At 52.2% G+C, this 12,047-nt stretch overlaps 1 protein-coding gene and 1 long non-coding RNA gene across 2 annotated transcripts in view; one reads left to right on the top strand and one right to left on the bottom strand.

Moving 5' to 3' along the window:
• The window catches only part of ITPKB (inositol-trisphosphate 3-kinase B), a 69,724-nt gene extending 63,104 nt beyond the window's left edge, over window positions 1-6,620 (bottom strand). The window contains exon 1 of the mRNA XM_030035628.1: window positions 5,647-6,620. Coding sequence (XP_029891488.1) covers window positions 5,647-6,570 — 924 coding nt within the window. The 5' untranslated portion in view covers window positions 6,571-6,620. The remainder of the gene's footprint in view (window positions 1-5,646) is intronic.
• A 4-nt stretch (window positions 6,621-6,624) lies between these two features.
• On the top strand, window positions 6,625-8,306 carry LOC115350220. Its single transcript, XR_003926352.1, has 3 exons — window positions 6,625-6,738; window positions 7,866-7,867; window positions 8,202-8,306. It is a non-coding gene; the product is annotated as an uncharacterized LOC115350220 (long non-coding RNA).
• Window positions 8,307-12,047: the final 3,741 nt, after the last annotated feature.

The raw sequence follows: 12,047 nt of genomic DNA, 5'->3' as shown, positions 1-12,047 counted from the left end.
CTCCAAAGAGGCTGAGCAAGATGGATTCCATAAAAGGGCCATTTCAAGTGACCCAACAAGTGTGGAAGCCCACACTCCCTGAAAAGTCACATTTGAGAATAGGGATTAGGCTGCGAAGTTACTCACTGATTTGAAAATGTTAACATTTTGTTTTCACTGTCTGTTAAATATTAACATATCTTTCTTAGAAAGCTTGGCTGTGCTTCACTGGAAGAAAGCAGGTCAAATTTACTGCACAAATTTACCTACTGGTATAAACAAAATAATCTCTAACAATTACAGAAGATTAATCTTAGCCGAAGCAACATTTAACATCATACATAGATGCCATTATTTCTCTAGTGAGTTAGAACAGATTTACATGTAAAGAAAACATTAGCTCAGCACTGGCTTTCAGTCATCACATGGCACGCGAGAGCTCAGTGTGCTGCGTTAATATTTTCTTCACATGCAAATCTGTCCTAACACATTATAGAAATAATATGGAAAACATGAGGCAGGTGCTGACTACAGTTTGATTGTTTTTTTGTCATTGCAAGGCTCTAAAAAGGTAAAGACAAAACTGTAAATTTTCCGCTGATCCGGGAACTTCACTCTGCGGACATTCAGCTTAACACCCGAAGGGTCCAACCAGCCAAGCTCCTGACATCCTGCGATTCCCATCAGAAGGGGAGGAAACCTGGCTGTTTCCAAAGCTGGGGACCCTAAGGATGATGGGCCTAATGTTTGTTCTTCTTGCACCTCGGAAATGCTTTGGGCTTTTTTCCCCCTTTTATGAATGTTTTCAGTGTGAAATTGTTTGAGAAACAAAATATGCAAGAGACAACAGCTGTGCCAGCAAGTGAGTTCCCCTATGAAAAGGATCTGCTATGTGCCATGTAATTCCTGCACTGTCAATCATGGAAAATGTGAGCAGAGAAGAAACCCTTCCCAATGAGCTCAAAAGTGCTGATGAAAATGGACTTGAAATAGCACCGTTTGTCTCTCATTGGGTTTTGACAGCATCTTCACCTAGCCTCCATGGGTGGGAGCCCATAAAAAAGCTGCTTATTCCCCAAGAAGGCCACATGAGTAGGTAGAACATAAGCTACCAAAGAGCGCACCGCCTCCACCTACAAAGAGCCTGAAGCTCTGCCCAGCCCACCGGGCACCAGGGGCTCCTGATCTTGTCCCAGCAGACAAAACATGCCGTGCTGCCAAGTTTGCTGAGTGTGGTGCTCTGAGAGTGGAAACACAGAGGTGTCCATCTCATTCTCCTCTTCCTCCTAGTGTTCCCACAGCAGGGCTGAAGGAGGCTCCATCCTTTGGCAGTTTACCCGGTGTGCTAAGCACCTTCCGTGGGCAATGATATGCATTACTAGAGTAACAGTCACTCTTCAGAGCAAGCAAGCAGGGCCCTCATATACTAGACGTTATATTGATACTAAATTGGTGATACCACTCACAAGCTTATAAGCTTAGGAGCTTTTAAGACAAACATGGTGGGAGGAAGGAGTAAAATACATAAAAACAGTCAGCGTAAAGATATACATTCACGGGGCTTGCATGCATCACCATAGCCATGTGGTCATGGTTTCTGTTACTTCCTGATCACAGTGACAGCTAGGAAAGGTATGAAAGTGTATTTAATTTGATTGATTTTTATAGGAACAAATCAGGAGTGCTGTTGTCAGCTTATGCCTTGGAACATCTCAAAGAGAAATAAGCAAGGGTCCCACAGGCCCTTGGCTGACACTAACCCTATCTAAACTTGGCTCCTTTCAGAAATGCGTTACAGCCATTGTGAGTCAAACAAATAAATCAATTAAAAAAATCACCTGTCAGCAGCAATGCCATTAGCTTTTTCCAAAAGCTCTTGCCATTTTGCACAGGTTAATGGAAGTCTCTTATTCTGAGCAAGCTGCTCTGCCTGTTGAAAGGAGCAGCGGTTTCACAATGTACTGAGAGTCGTTTGATTACTATTCTGCCGTATGTCCCAGTGTTTTCATTTTCACAGTGGCTGTGGGAAAGTCAGGAAGAGGAACACTGCAGTGTCTTGCACTGTTTTTTCCAGGAGGGTGGTTTTTTTTCCCCTTGACATGTCATTTTTCTATAGTAGGTACTTGCACAATTTCTGCCTTTCCCTCCACTCGCCTGTTGCTTTGTCTCTAGTTGCCAAGGAATTGACAAACTAGGGAATTTAGGTCAATGAGAACGACTCATGTAATGACCAGCATTGGAATATCTTTTGCTTAAGGGGCACAGCCAGCTTTCAAGACTGGGGCCAAGCCTCCTGTTGCTGAGTACACCTTGGTCTATCAGCTCTCCCTTGGGAAGAGCAAACAGAGACCCCCAGGAACAGCAAAACTCATGGACTCGTGTTTTCCCATTGAAGTCAATGGGAGTCACAGCTGAATGGGGCTTATTTTCGGTGTGAAATCCCCCTTAGGAGCCAGGCCACTGTCTTGGGCTACCTGGGCCACTCAGAGCCTGGAACAGGGAGCACGGTGGGTGAGCGGAGGCACCTGCTCCTTCCCCAAACTGCCCGTGCTGCTGTCGTGGCAGGCGTGTAGCAAGCGCTGCATTGTCAAACCGGAGCATCCCCATCCCAACATGCTGCCTGGACAGGCTGTCCCTCCCACACAGCCCGAGAAGTGTAATCACTCAAGTGCCTTTGAAACCTTGCAAGCATCAATAAACAACTGTGGGGTTTCTCCAACAGCAGCCCACAGCCTGGAGAAAGCCACAGCTGCAAAAGCCCTTACGTGGAGGTTTACTCAGACCTTAAGTGGGCTTGCAGTTAGGCAACAGCAAAAGATCAGATTGCTCTTACTGCCACTGCACTTCAGAAGCCTGCTATGATGACGGCAGGGTCACTGTATCCCAGCACTGCGCAGCCCACCGGGCACCAGAGCACACCAGGGACAGGCAACATACTGAGCAAACTATTTCAATAAACAAAGGCAGAGCCCATAACAGCTACTGAGCTGCTCCAAGTCACAGAGCCCAAAAAAGTATCCAGACTCCCTCCCTCCCCTTCGCTAGGCAACATCATTTTCTTACTGGCCAATTTGCAGGCCCGACCGCAAATGAAGTTTCCTACCTGAAGTACAAATGGAGGACAAGTCCGTGCCAGCCGGAGGGATCTGCCCATTTCCCGGGGATGCCAGGAGGAACTACAAAAGACAGCCGGACATCCCTAACAGATTTGCTAAGCCAGACAGCCTCCAGAAAGGAAGGGCAGAAGCAAGCCTGCTGTTTATCAAATCTGTAAATATGCTATGCGAGATATGCGGTGCAAACCATATCTGCAGCAAGAACTGCTTCCCTGTCACTCGTCATTACCTCTCCTCCAGGTACAATAGCCCTTCCCCCGTACCAGCAGCACCTGGTGCAGACAGGCAGAGCTCTCTGCCTGCCCAGCATTTATCTACTCAACCCAGAGGCACGAGGTTGGTTTCTGTTGGCCGAGATCTCCCAGAATTTATTTTGACGGAAAAGCATGAGTTGCGGAGAGAGCTTCTCACACATTCTCCCTCATTACACAACTCATTTCCAGACCGTGTGCGTTGTTAAAAGGAAATAGTGAGTTCATGAAAACAAATGAGTGTGCAACCTGAGACTGCTTCAGTAGCTGCCTTCTGCTGTCATTTAAAAGATGTTGCCAACTGGTACACAAAGTTGGGTGTTATTTATATGAATCAGCTTTGAATTACTGGGCATTTGCGCACAATCCTGCTGAGAAGTTGACTATAACCTGCCAAAGCCAGTGATCAGCCCTGCACGGGACCTGTGGAGCCCAGCAGAAAGTATCATTGTAAATTAGCCCAGCCACTCCTGCTGAGACGACTCCACCACTGAAACACAAAATCAAGTGCACCTCCACACACTGCCTGACACATTTTGGACCAGATCTTCATCTCGTTTAGCTTGGAGTAGTCCCACTGAGCCCAGCAGAGTTACTCTGTTCTTAGACCTGATCTGAGCTCACTCTGATCCAGGCCTTTTGGCAATACAAACGAGCCTTGCCTGTTCACTGCTGAGCCACCAGCCTGGCTGAGCTCGCTGGAGGCCACCGGAGGCTGTGCAGAGTCAGCTTGAGGCTCCAGGAAGCTTTCCACAAGAGCATCAGGCATGATTTTGCCCATCAGCGAACTGTTTTCAGCAGCAAATCAGTGGATCTGGCACTAGGAACACTCATTAGTATGGAGAATAGAGCAGAGATTACTACAGCTCATGCACACAAAACCAGGAGAATTTAATCAGCAGAGGGATTGTAGCAGCTCCCAAAGGGAGCAAGCTGATTCATCAGTTGAGAGCCACAAAATACAAAACTGTCTGCAAACACGATGAGCCACAGACTCATAACTTCATTAACTGTGCTTTTACTCAACTGCTTCTCCATCCTGAGCAGAACTGAGCCTGAGTTCTTGGAACAGGACAAAACAAGTAGAAAAGCAAAGACATTTATTTCAGCCTGCTGAGTGTTTTACAAACCACAGTCTGTCAGTTCTTCATGAGTTTGATACCTTCACTTTACTTAGATGTTTCCCTGTACCGGTTTTCCTCGTGTCATTGAGCTTAGCAAGAGTTTCACTATCATGTGTCTACAGAAAGTTAAACATAGTGAACCACATCACTGAAAGTTGACAGGCCTTTATCAAACTCCTTAAAATTAAGGAGCCACTGGGTCTGTCAGTGTGAGGCTCCAGTGCTGAGCCCAAATCAATGTAATATCTCACAGCCAGAGGATGGGAGAGCCAACGTGATGGTCGGAGAACCTCGTGATCGGCACCCTGGGGTAAAGTGGTCCAAAGCCCTCTGGATAAATGGTGTGGCAGCTCAGAGCAAAGCAAAGCATGCTTTGTGTAGAGCATTCAGACATGGAACGAACTCCCCAGGTGATGCAAGATATCCCAGGAGTGTCTGCCTTTGGAGAGCGCCTCAAAGCCCTCCTCTCCGAGGAGACCTTTCTGCTCTAAGGGTAATACAACACTGATGCTTTCTCTCACCTGAAGACTCCCAACCAGCCCCACAACAAACAAAGATCCAGAAACAAATGAACTTAATATAAATACCTAATAAATACGTGCTTACCTAAAATATAAGATACCCTCCAAGCAAAAAGTTTTATTCAAAAGGGGAATTACCAGAAATTCTAGAGATTTTTGCTTCCATGTGAAAGGCACACAGACATTATGGTGATGGGCATCAGTATAAATTTTAGCAGACAGTTGGCCCACACAGTTTCCACTCCAAAGAGGAAATGAATTCTCCTTTAGGCTCATGTAAATCATGGGAAACCTCCAGCACCCAGAGAACCTGTGCTGAGGGAAAGCTGAGGCTCGTAACCACGTCAGCAGAAGGCTACAGTCCGTGGGTGCATGTTAAGCATGCCAGCGGGCAGGCTGCAGCGCCGGGGAAGCTCTGCAAGGACTGTGCACAGTGGGATGGGTACCGCTACTCTCTCCTGCGAGCAGGGGATTTTCAGACTAGGAACAGGGATAAGCTTTTCACGGGAGGAAAAGCAAGCACCACTGAGCAAATGGGAAGTTTCTCTGCAGACCTCTGCTGCGACAAACCTCTGCCCTCCCACTGCAGCTGTGCCTTGGAGGGGGAATGCTGCCAGTGCTCGCCCCACCTCCCCAGGTCTGGTGCAAGACTCACCACTCGGGGCTTCTGCTGGTCCAGGGTCTGCAGGAAGGCCGGTGTCTGGTCCAGGGTGCGCTCAGGGTCGCTGGAGATGTCCTCCTCGGACTCCTCCCAGGATGAGGAGAAGCCAGTGGATGAGGCTGAGGACGATGACAGCTTCCGGACGGGCAGGCTGCCGGGGGGCACGGCGCCCGCCTCCTCCTCCGGGCCCCCCAGGTCCGTGACGATGACGGCGGGAATGCTCCCGCCGATGGCTGGGCACTGGCCCTCAAGTCCTGTGGGGGCCACCACCACCTCGCCTTGCCATGGTGCAGGCCCTGATGGCTCCGGGGTGGGGCTGCTGCCCTCCACCAGCCCCACAGCTGGGACCACCATCACCACCGACCTCCCCAGGGGCTCTGCAGTGCTCGGCCAGACCTGCACCCCAGCAACATCGGGGGCCTCACTCTCCCCGTAGGCTCGCGGCCGGGGTCCGCTTCCAAGTCCCACCATTGGCGCCACGGGGCTGGCGGGCCGGGACCGGGATGGCCGGGGGCTCCGCGGCGGCTGGGCGGCAGAGCTGTGCGCCTGGATATGTGCCTCGAAGAGCCCCACTTTCTGGTTCACCTGGACGTTGTGCAGCTCCCGCTGAAGTTGCCACGCTGTGGGGGGTCCTGGCTGCCCCTCTTCGCCCCGGCTGCCCCGCCGACCCCTGGGGCTGCCTGGCTGCCGCGGGGGCTCCTCGAGCGGCGGGAAGAGGAAAGCGGGGCCACGGCGCGGGGAGCGGGGTGGCACAGGGGCCGGGCTGAAGGTGGGGAGCGGGCGGCAGCTGCCGGGTGTCTCCGGGCCCCTGGGCAGCACTTGTCCGGGAGGAGGCGGCGTCTTGCTCCCTCCGCTTGTCACCTCGCTGTTGCTATTCATCATCACCAAGCTATTGAGCGCATAGCAGTACACGGCCATAGTAGTCAGCCGGGGCGCACAGGGGGGCCGCCGCCACTGCTGCCTCAGTGCTCAGGCTCTGCGGCGCTGCTGAGGGTCTCTCCACGCTGGGACCAGCAGCATCGCCGGGAAGCAGCAGGGGAGCTGAGCTGGATCTGGCCTGCAGCTCCATAAAACGGGACGGCTGGGGTGGGAGAGAGAGAGAGAGAGAAAGGCAAGCAGTGAGAGTAGCTCTGTGTCCCCCCTAAGCTCACCCTCCAGCTGTGCACACAGCTGGCCAGACTCTTCCCTTCCTATGTGCCCCCCCAGTCCCTGCACACACCTGCATGCAGCCTCAGTGTGCCACCCCTGGGGACATGGCCCAGCCTGGTTGTCAGAAGGGTCTGAGCCAAGAGGAAATCAGGTTTGGGGCTGTTTCCCCTCTTTCCTGCCTTCCCTGCCCCCTCTCCAGGTTGCCTGTCGACGCAGCCACAGCAGCCGTGTCCGAGAGGACATACAGTCAGCGGCCGTTCCCGCAACTGAATTAGGGAGTTATGGCCAACTGGTGTGAGCTGAAAGTTGGCAGCTTTCAAGTTTGGGCCCCAAAAGCTGACATTTTCTGAAGAAAGGGAAAAACTCCAAACAGCTTAAATTTGCCACCTTCCGGTTTGCCCCCTACAACCAAGATCAAGTCTGAGGCATGGATTTCTGTTCAACGATACATGTGAAGGCTCCCTGCTTGCCCAGTTTTGTATAGTATGGGTCCACATCTCCACTACTCCCCTAACTTACCATGTGCAAAAACATGGCCTTGCACATATTCACACGTGCCCTGTCTAAATGTGCCTCCCCTGTGCACGTTTACCTTCTGGGGGATCAACTGCTGCAACTGCCTCCAAGTCATAGCCCGCATACAGAAAGGTGTGGTGGTGTTTGCCCTGTTGTGTGTGTGAGTGTGTATGCATGTGAGAGAGACTCTGCTTTTGTAGGTGGCTCTCTGTGCCCCTCTGTACTTCAGCGTGCCTTCCTTCATGTCTGTTTGCTCCATGTCCCACCGGAGTTGCAATCCCCATCCCATGCTGGCGCATGGGAACCCATGAGATCCACACAAGTGCGCTGCCTACATGAGCGTGCAGGCTTGTTTACACGCATGCATGCTAACTCTGGCTATGGGTGTACGCATCTTTGGAAGCACTTGTGTGCGATGCTGTCAGTGGTACCCCTGTGCGTCCCCCTGTGAGGCTCCTGGCAGGTAAAGTGCCCACAGGTCTAAGCACAGTCCCCAGTGCCTGTGTGACCAAAAGGCTCCCCATCCCTTCAGGCGCTGCTCGGAGAAGGCGTGAGGCTCAGCAGAGCCCAGGCAACCCCTCTTTGCAGGGATCCCCGGCACTGCAACGCTCCCAGCACTCTGGCTCAGGTGTGAAACCGAGCACCGGCACAAGGTTCTCGACCAGATTTTGGGTACGGGACAGCCTGCCTGGGGTCAGGGCAGGGTGCGGGACAGCCCGCTCGGCTCCGGGGCAGCAGCCAGCCCCTCTGCTCGCCCTCACCTCGCCCCTTTCTCCCCGCGGAGCCCGGCGGTCCCCGGCGCGGCTGCTCGGGGGGTATCCCGGCGGAGGGGGCGGCCGCGTCCCGTCCCCCTCGTCCCGTCCCCGTCCCCGCTTACCTGGGAGCAAGATCCGCGCCCGCCCTCAGTGCGCGCCGCCCGGCAGCGCCCGCCGGCGCCGGCGGCCGCAGGGCGCTGCAGAAAGCATCTCCGCGGGCGCGGTGCACGGCCGGGAGTCCTGCTTTCTCCGCGGATTCAAACGGCTTTCCTCGCCCCCCGGTGGGGCAGGGCGAAGCGGGGAGGGAAGCGGGGGGAAGCGCCGGGCTCTCCCCTTCCGCGCTTCGGCGGCGGAGGCTGCGCGGGCGGCTCCGCGCCCCGGCCAGGTCCGCGCCGCGGCCCCGGCGCCCGCTCCCGGTGCGGCTGGAAAGGCGGAGAGAGGAGGAGGAGGAGAGGGAGAGGAGCGGCGAGGAGGAGGAGGAGGAGGAGAGCGGAGGGAGGGGGTAGGAGAGCAGGAAGGAAGTTGTGAGCCTGTCTGGGGTTGAACTCAGCGGAACAAGTTTCTTTTTTTTTTTTTTTTTTTTTTTGCTCACTCGGCGCTGCTCGGCTGGAGGGAAATACTGAAAAAAAAAAAAGTTTCCATTGTTAACTAAGAAAAAAAAAAAAACAAACCACCACCGCCGCGTTTTGGCCGCTGTGGGTTAAAGATACACGAGCCATTTTCCACCCCCGGCCGGCCGGAGCGAGCGGTGCAGGTCCCGCAGCGGGGCCCGGCACCGCCGGGGCGGGACACACACACATCCTCCCGCCTTTCCTCCGCATCCCAGCCTCCCTACGCCTGCTGGCCTTCGTATTCCGCCCCTGGGCACAGCGGTCAAGGCAAAGGGTGCTGCCTGCAGCCCTAGGAACGCGGAGCTAAAGGCCACCCGTGTCCCCGAGCGCCCAGCTCGAAGGCACGGCTAGCCCGGCCATTTCACGCCGCATCCCCTTTCCCCCAGGCACAAAGGCTCAGTCCTGCTGCTTTTCAGCCCGTTGGTCACTCACACCAGACCAAAGTTGGTGCAAAGCCCTCCCTGCCGGGTTGCGTGGCTTTGGGTGAGCACATCCCGTGGAGGGGAGACGACCCCCACGTCCCCAGACGCCAAACACGAGGGTTTTAAGCACTTCCACTCGCTGTAGCACGGCCCCAGGTTTAGGCAGGGTTGTACCTAACATGTCCAGGACACCATCTGTCCTTTTTGGTTCAGGGTAGGCCACAGACAGCACTTTCTCAGCTCCTGCGGCCCCCAGGCACGGGTCCTGCTTGGCAGAGGGAGCAGCCTCTTGGCTGTGATACAGCATGATTTCTGTATCAAGATAACTCATTGGAAATAGTTGTCTGTATGTCAGCACTTCAGGAGAGCAGGCTCTGCGATTTGCTCTCAAAGTAGTAGTCAAGGTCAAACCCAGATGGCAGTTTTGGGGTTGGTCTGGACTGGCCAAGGGAAAAAAAAAAAAAAACCCAAAACCAACAGCAATTTGTCTCTGCTAGGATTTCACAGCCAGGAATTTCCCCTAGAGAGGGAAATTGATGTCACAGCAGATCAGCTTTTTGTAATTAAGACATAACCTCTAAAGCATAAACAGGGGCAGAGAGGTCTCCGAATCTGCAGAAGGTGCGGGTTGCCAATCCCGCAGGCAGACAGACAGAGACACCCAAAATGAGCTTATGTTTGTTTTTCCAGTAAGAGAAATGCTATTTTGAATTCAGTGCAGGAAAAGAGATTTTTAGACTCTTTCCACTCCAATCCGTTTCCTCAGTGTCTGTGCTCAGTCAGGAGCTAGTCTTTCATGAAATAAAGTATGTGATCAATCTTTCTTAGAAAAGTCATCCCACTGAGTATAATGGCACTATTCATGGGCATAAGCTTCCCCCTGTCTGCAAATATCTGCAGATTCTGGTTCTCTGTTGCTCTCATTCCCTCGTGTCTGCATACACATATCAAAAAGTAGGAACATTTGAATGAAATAATAAATCCAGGAATACATGCAGATAAGCAGGGATCTTCTTTTTTTAAAACAGCTGCACTATGCTATGCTAATAGCATCTGCATGTACTTGCAAGCACTACTGCACATCTGTGTGTGGATGTTTTGACCGTTCTTTGGGGTTGTTTAAGAGTATTTACACCAGCATAACCACAATGGGTGCTTAAAGCACCTTCTTAAAGTCCCACAAATTCAAGCACTCATCCTATCAGAACAGGACAACGGAGTGGTGAATTCACTGCAGCATATTTACTGATACAAAACTCCCTATGGGAGACCTGGCCTTAAAACATGGCAGTATTTTTGTCACGTAACAGAAATATGTGACATCCAGAGCTAGAGCTAGAGCTGTTCTGTGGGCATTACATACAATTACAAGCTTTTCTTTATGAAAGAAGCGGCTAATAAAAGTGGAAAGACGAAAAAAGTCTAGGGATAAGTCTTTGACTTTTCAGAATGGGTAGGTACAGTAGGGAAATAATTGTTTCCAGATTGGAGCCAGGCAGCAGTCCACATTGTATAGTGAAGAAAGAGCAGACAGCTTTCAGCACACTTGTTTCCAATCAAGTGGAAACCAAGTGTCTGAGGTTAGCCTAAATGGAAAGCATGAACTGAAACAGGTTGCTAGTCCCATCCAGGGACAAGGATGAAGGCAAGAAAGGAGACAAGTTTCTTTCATAGACACAGACGGATGTCTCCGGGCACCAGCACTGCTATAGTTGCTTGATGCTGCTGAGGAGCCTTCTCTGTGGCTTTGGCACTGTTGCGTTAGGTGCTGTACAAAGAGAACGAAAAGATGGTCCCGCTCTGACTTGCTTGCAACCTCAGCATACATTCTTCAAGTAAAAGTCCAATGTTGGGTCTTAAAAGATCTTGCGTCTGCGTAAGTCATGTTCTTCATTTCAATTTATACTTCCTGTTTCCAAAGAAAATCCTTGCAGTGCTTGAGGATACGGAAGCAGGCTGGGTTAGGACAAAGAGCTGACCCAGCCAACTTTTGTGTGGGCAACTTGTCCTTATTCAAGACAGTGGGGCCATTAAAATGAACAGGATCTTCCACTTAGGAAGGGCATATATTCACTGCAGGATGTATTTAGTCCTGAAACAAAGTGAGGATAGACACAGAAGGGCATGGAGCTGTCCTAACTGTGTAACATCTCCCACTGACACACTAGCTATAAGCGTTTGGGGAAAGAAGTATCACAGCTGTCAAAGTTAATGGTCTCCCAGCACCTCTGTGTACTTGAAGGGAGACACATAAATTATCATGCCTTATTTAAAAATAGTTGTTCTAAATGTGCTCGCTGTGCCCAGTGAGCAGTGTGCGTGGCTCAGCTGGGCTACGGCTGCTTCGCCCCTGGGTCTGGGGCTGCCGAGCGCAGTGGGGTGGTGGCTGTTTGAAGGACCAGCAGGACCGGCCTTGCCTGTGTGAATGCATGGGGGGAAGAGGAGGTTTGGCTGCTGGTGGGAGCGGTGGATCTTGCAGCAGGAGCACCTGCACCCCACTGGAGCTGGATGAGAGGGCTGTTTGGGCAGGAGGGGAGATCAGCTGCGCAGGAAGCAAATGTTGGATAGGAAAAGCGGACAGTACAGCCAGAGTAAAACAGAGTTTTACTCCTTTCAGCCTCTGCTGTGACCCTAGCTAAAGTTTTTGACTGTTGCTAAAGCCTGCTCCCGGGCACAGCCCTCCAGTGCTAGGGGAGCCCTGGCAGACCAGAATGGTGGTGGTAACCCTCTCAAGCACAGACAGAACTGTCCTTTGTTACTTACACCCTCTTCCTCTGGAGCCAAGGTCCTGGTTCACATCTCGAGGCTTGCCATGCTGAGCCTGGGATAGTATCTAAAAGGTTGCCAGAGCATGAAGATGAAGACAGTGTCGCTGGCCTCTGGCACAGTGATGCTCACATCATTGTGAGGGCCTGAGGCTTGGCAACAGACTCCCCAAGACT

This window comes from Aquila chrysaetos, chromosome 13, assembly GCF_900496995.4.
Source record: "Aquila chrysaetos chrysaetos chromosome 13, bAquChr1.4, whole genome shotgun sequence".
Lineage (NCBI taxonomy): Eukaryota > Metazoa > Chordata > Aves > Accipitriformes > Accipitridae > Aquila > Aquila chrysaetos.
This window is presented reverse-complemented; position numbering and strand designations above follow the sequence as displayed.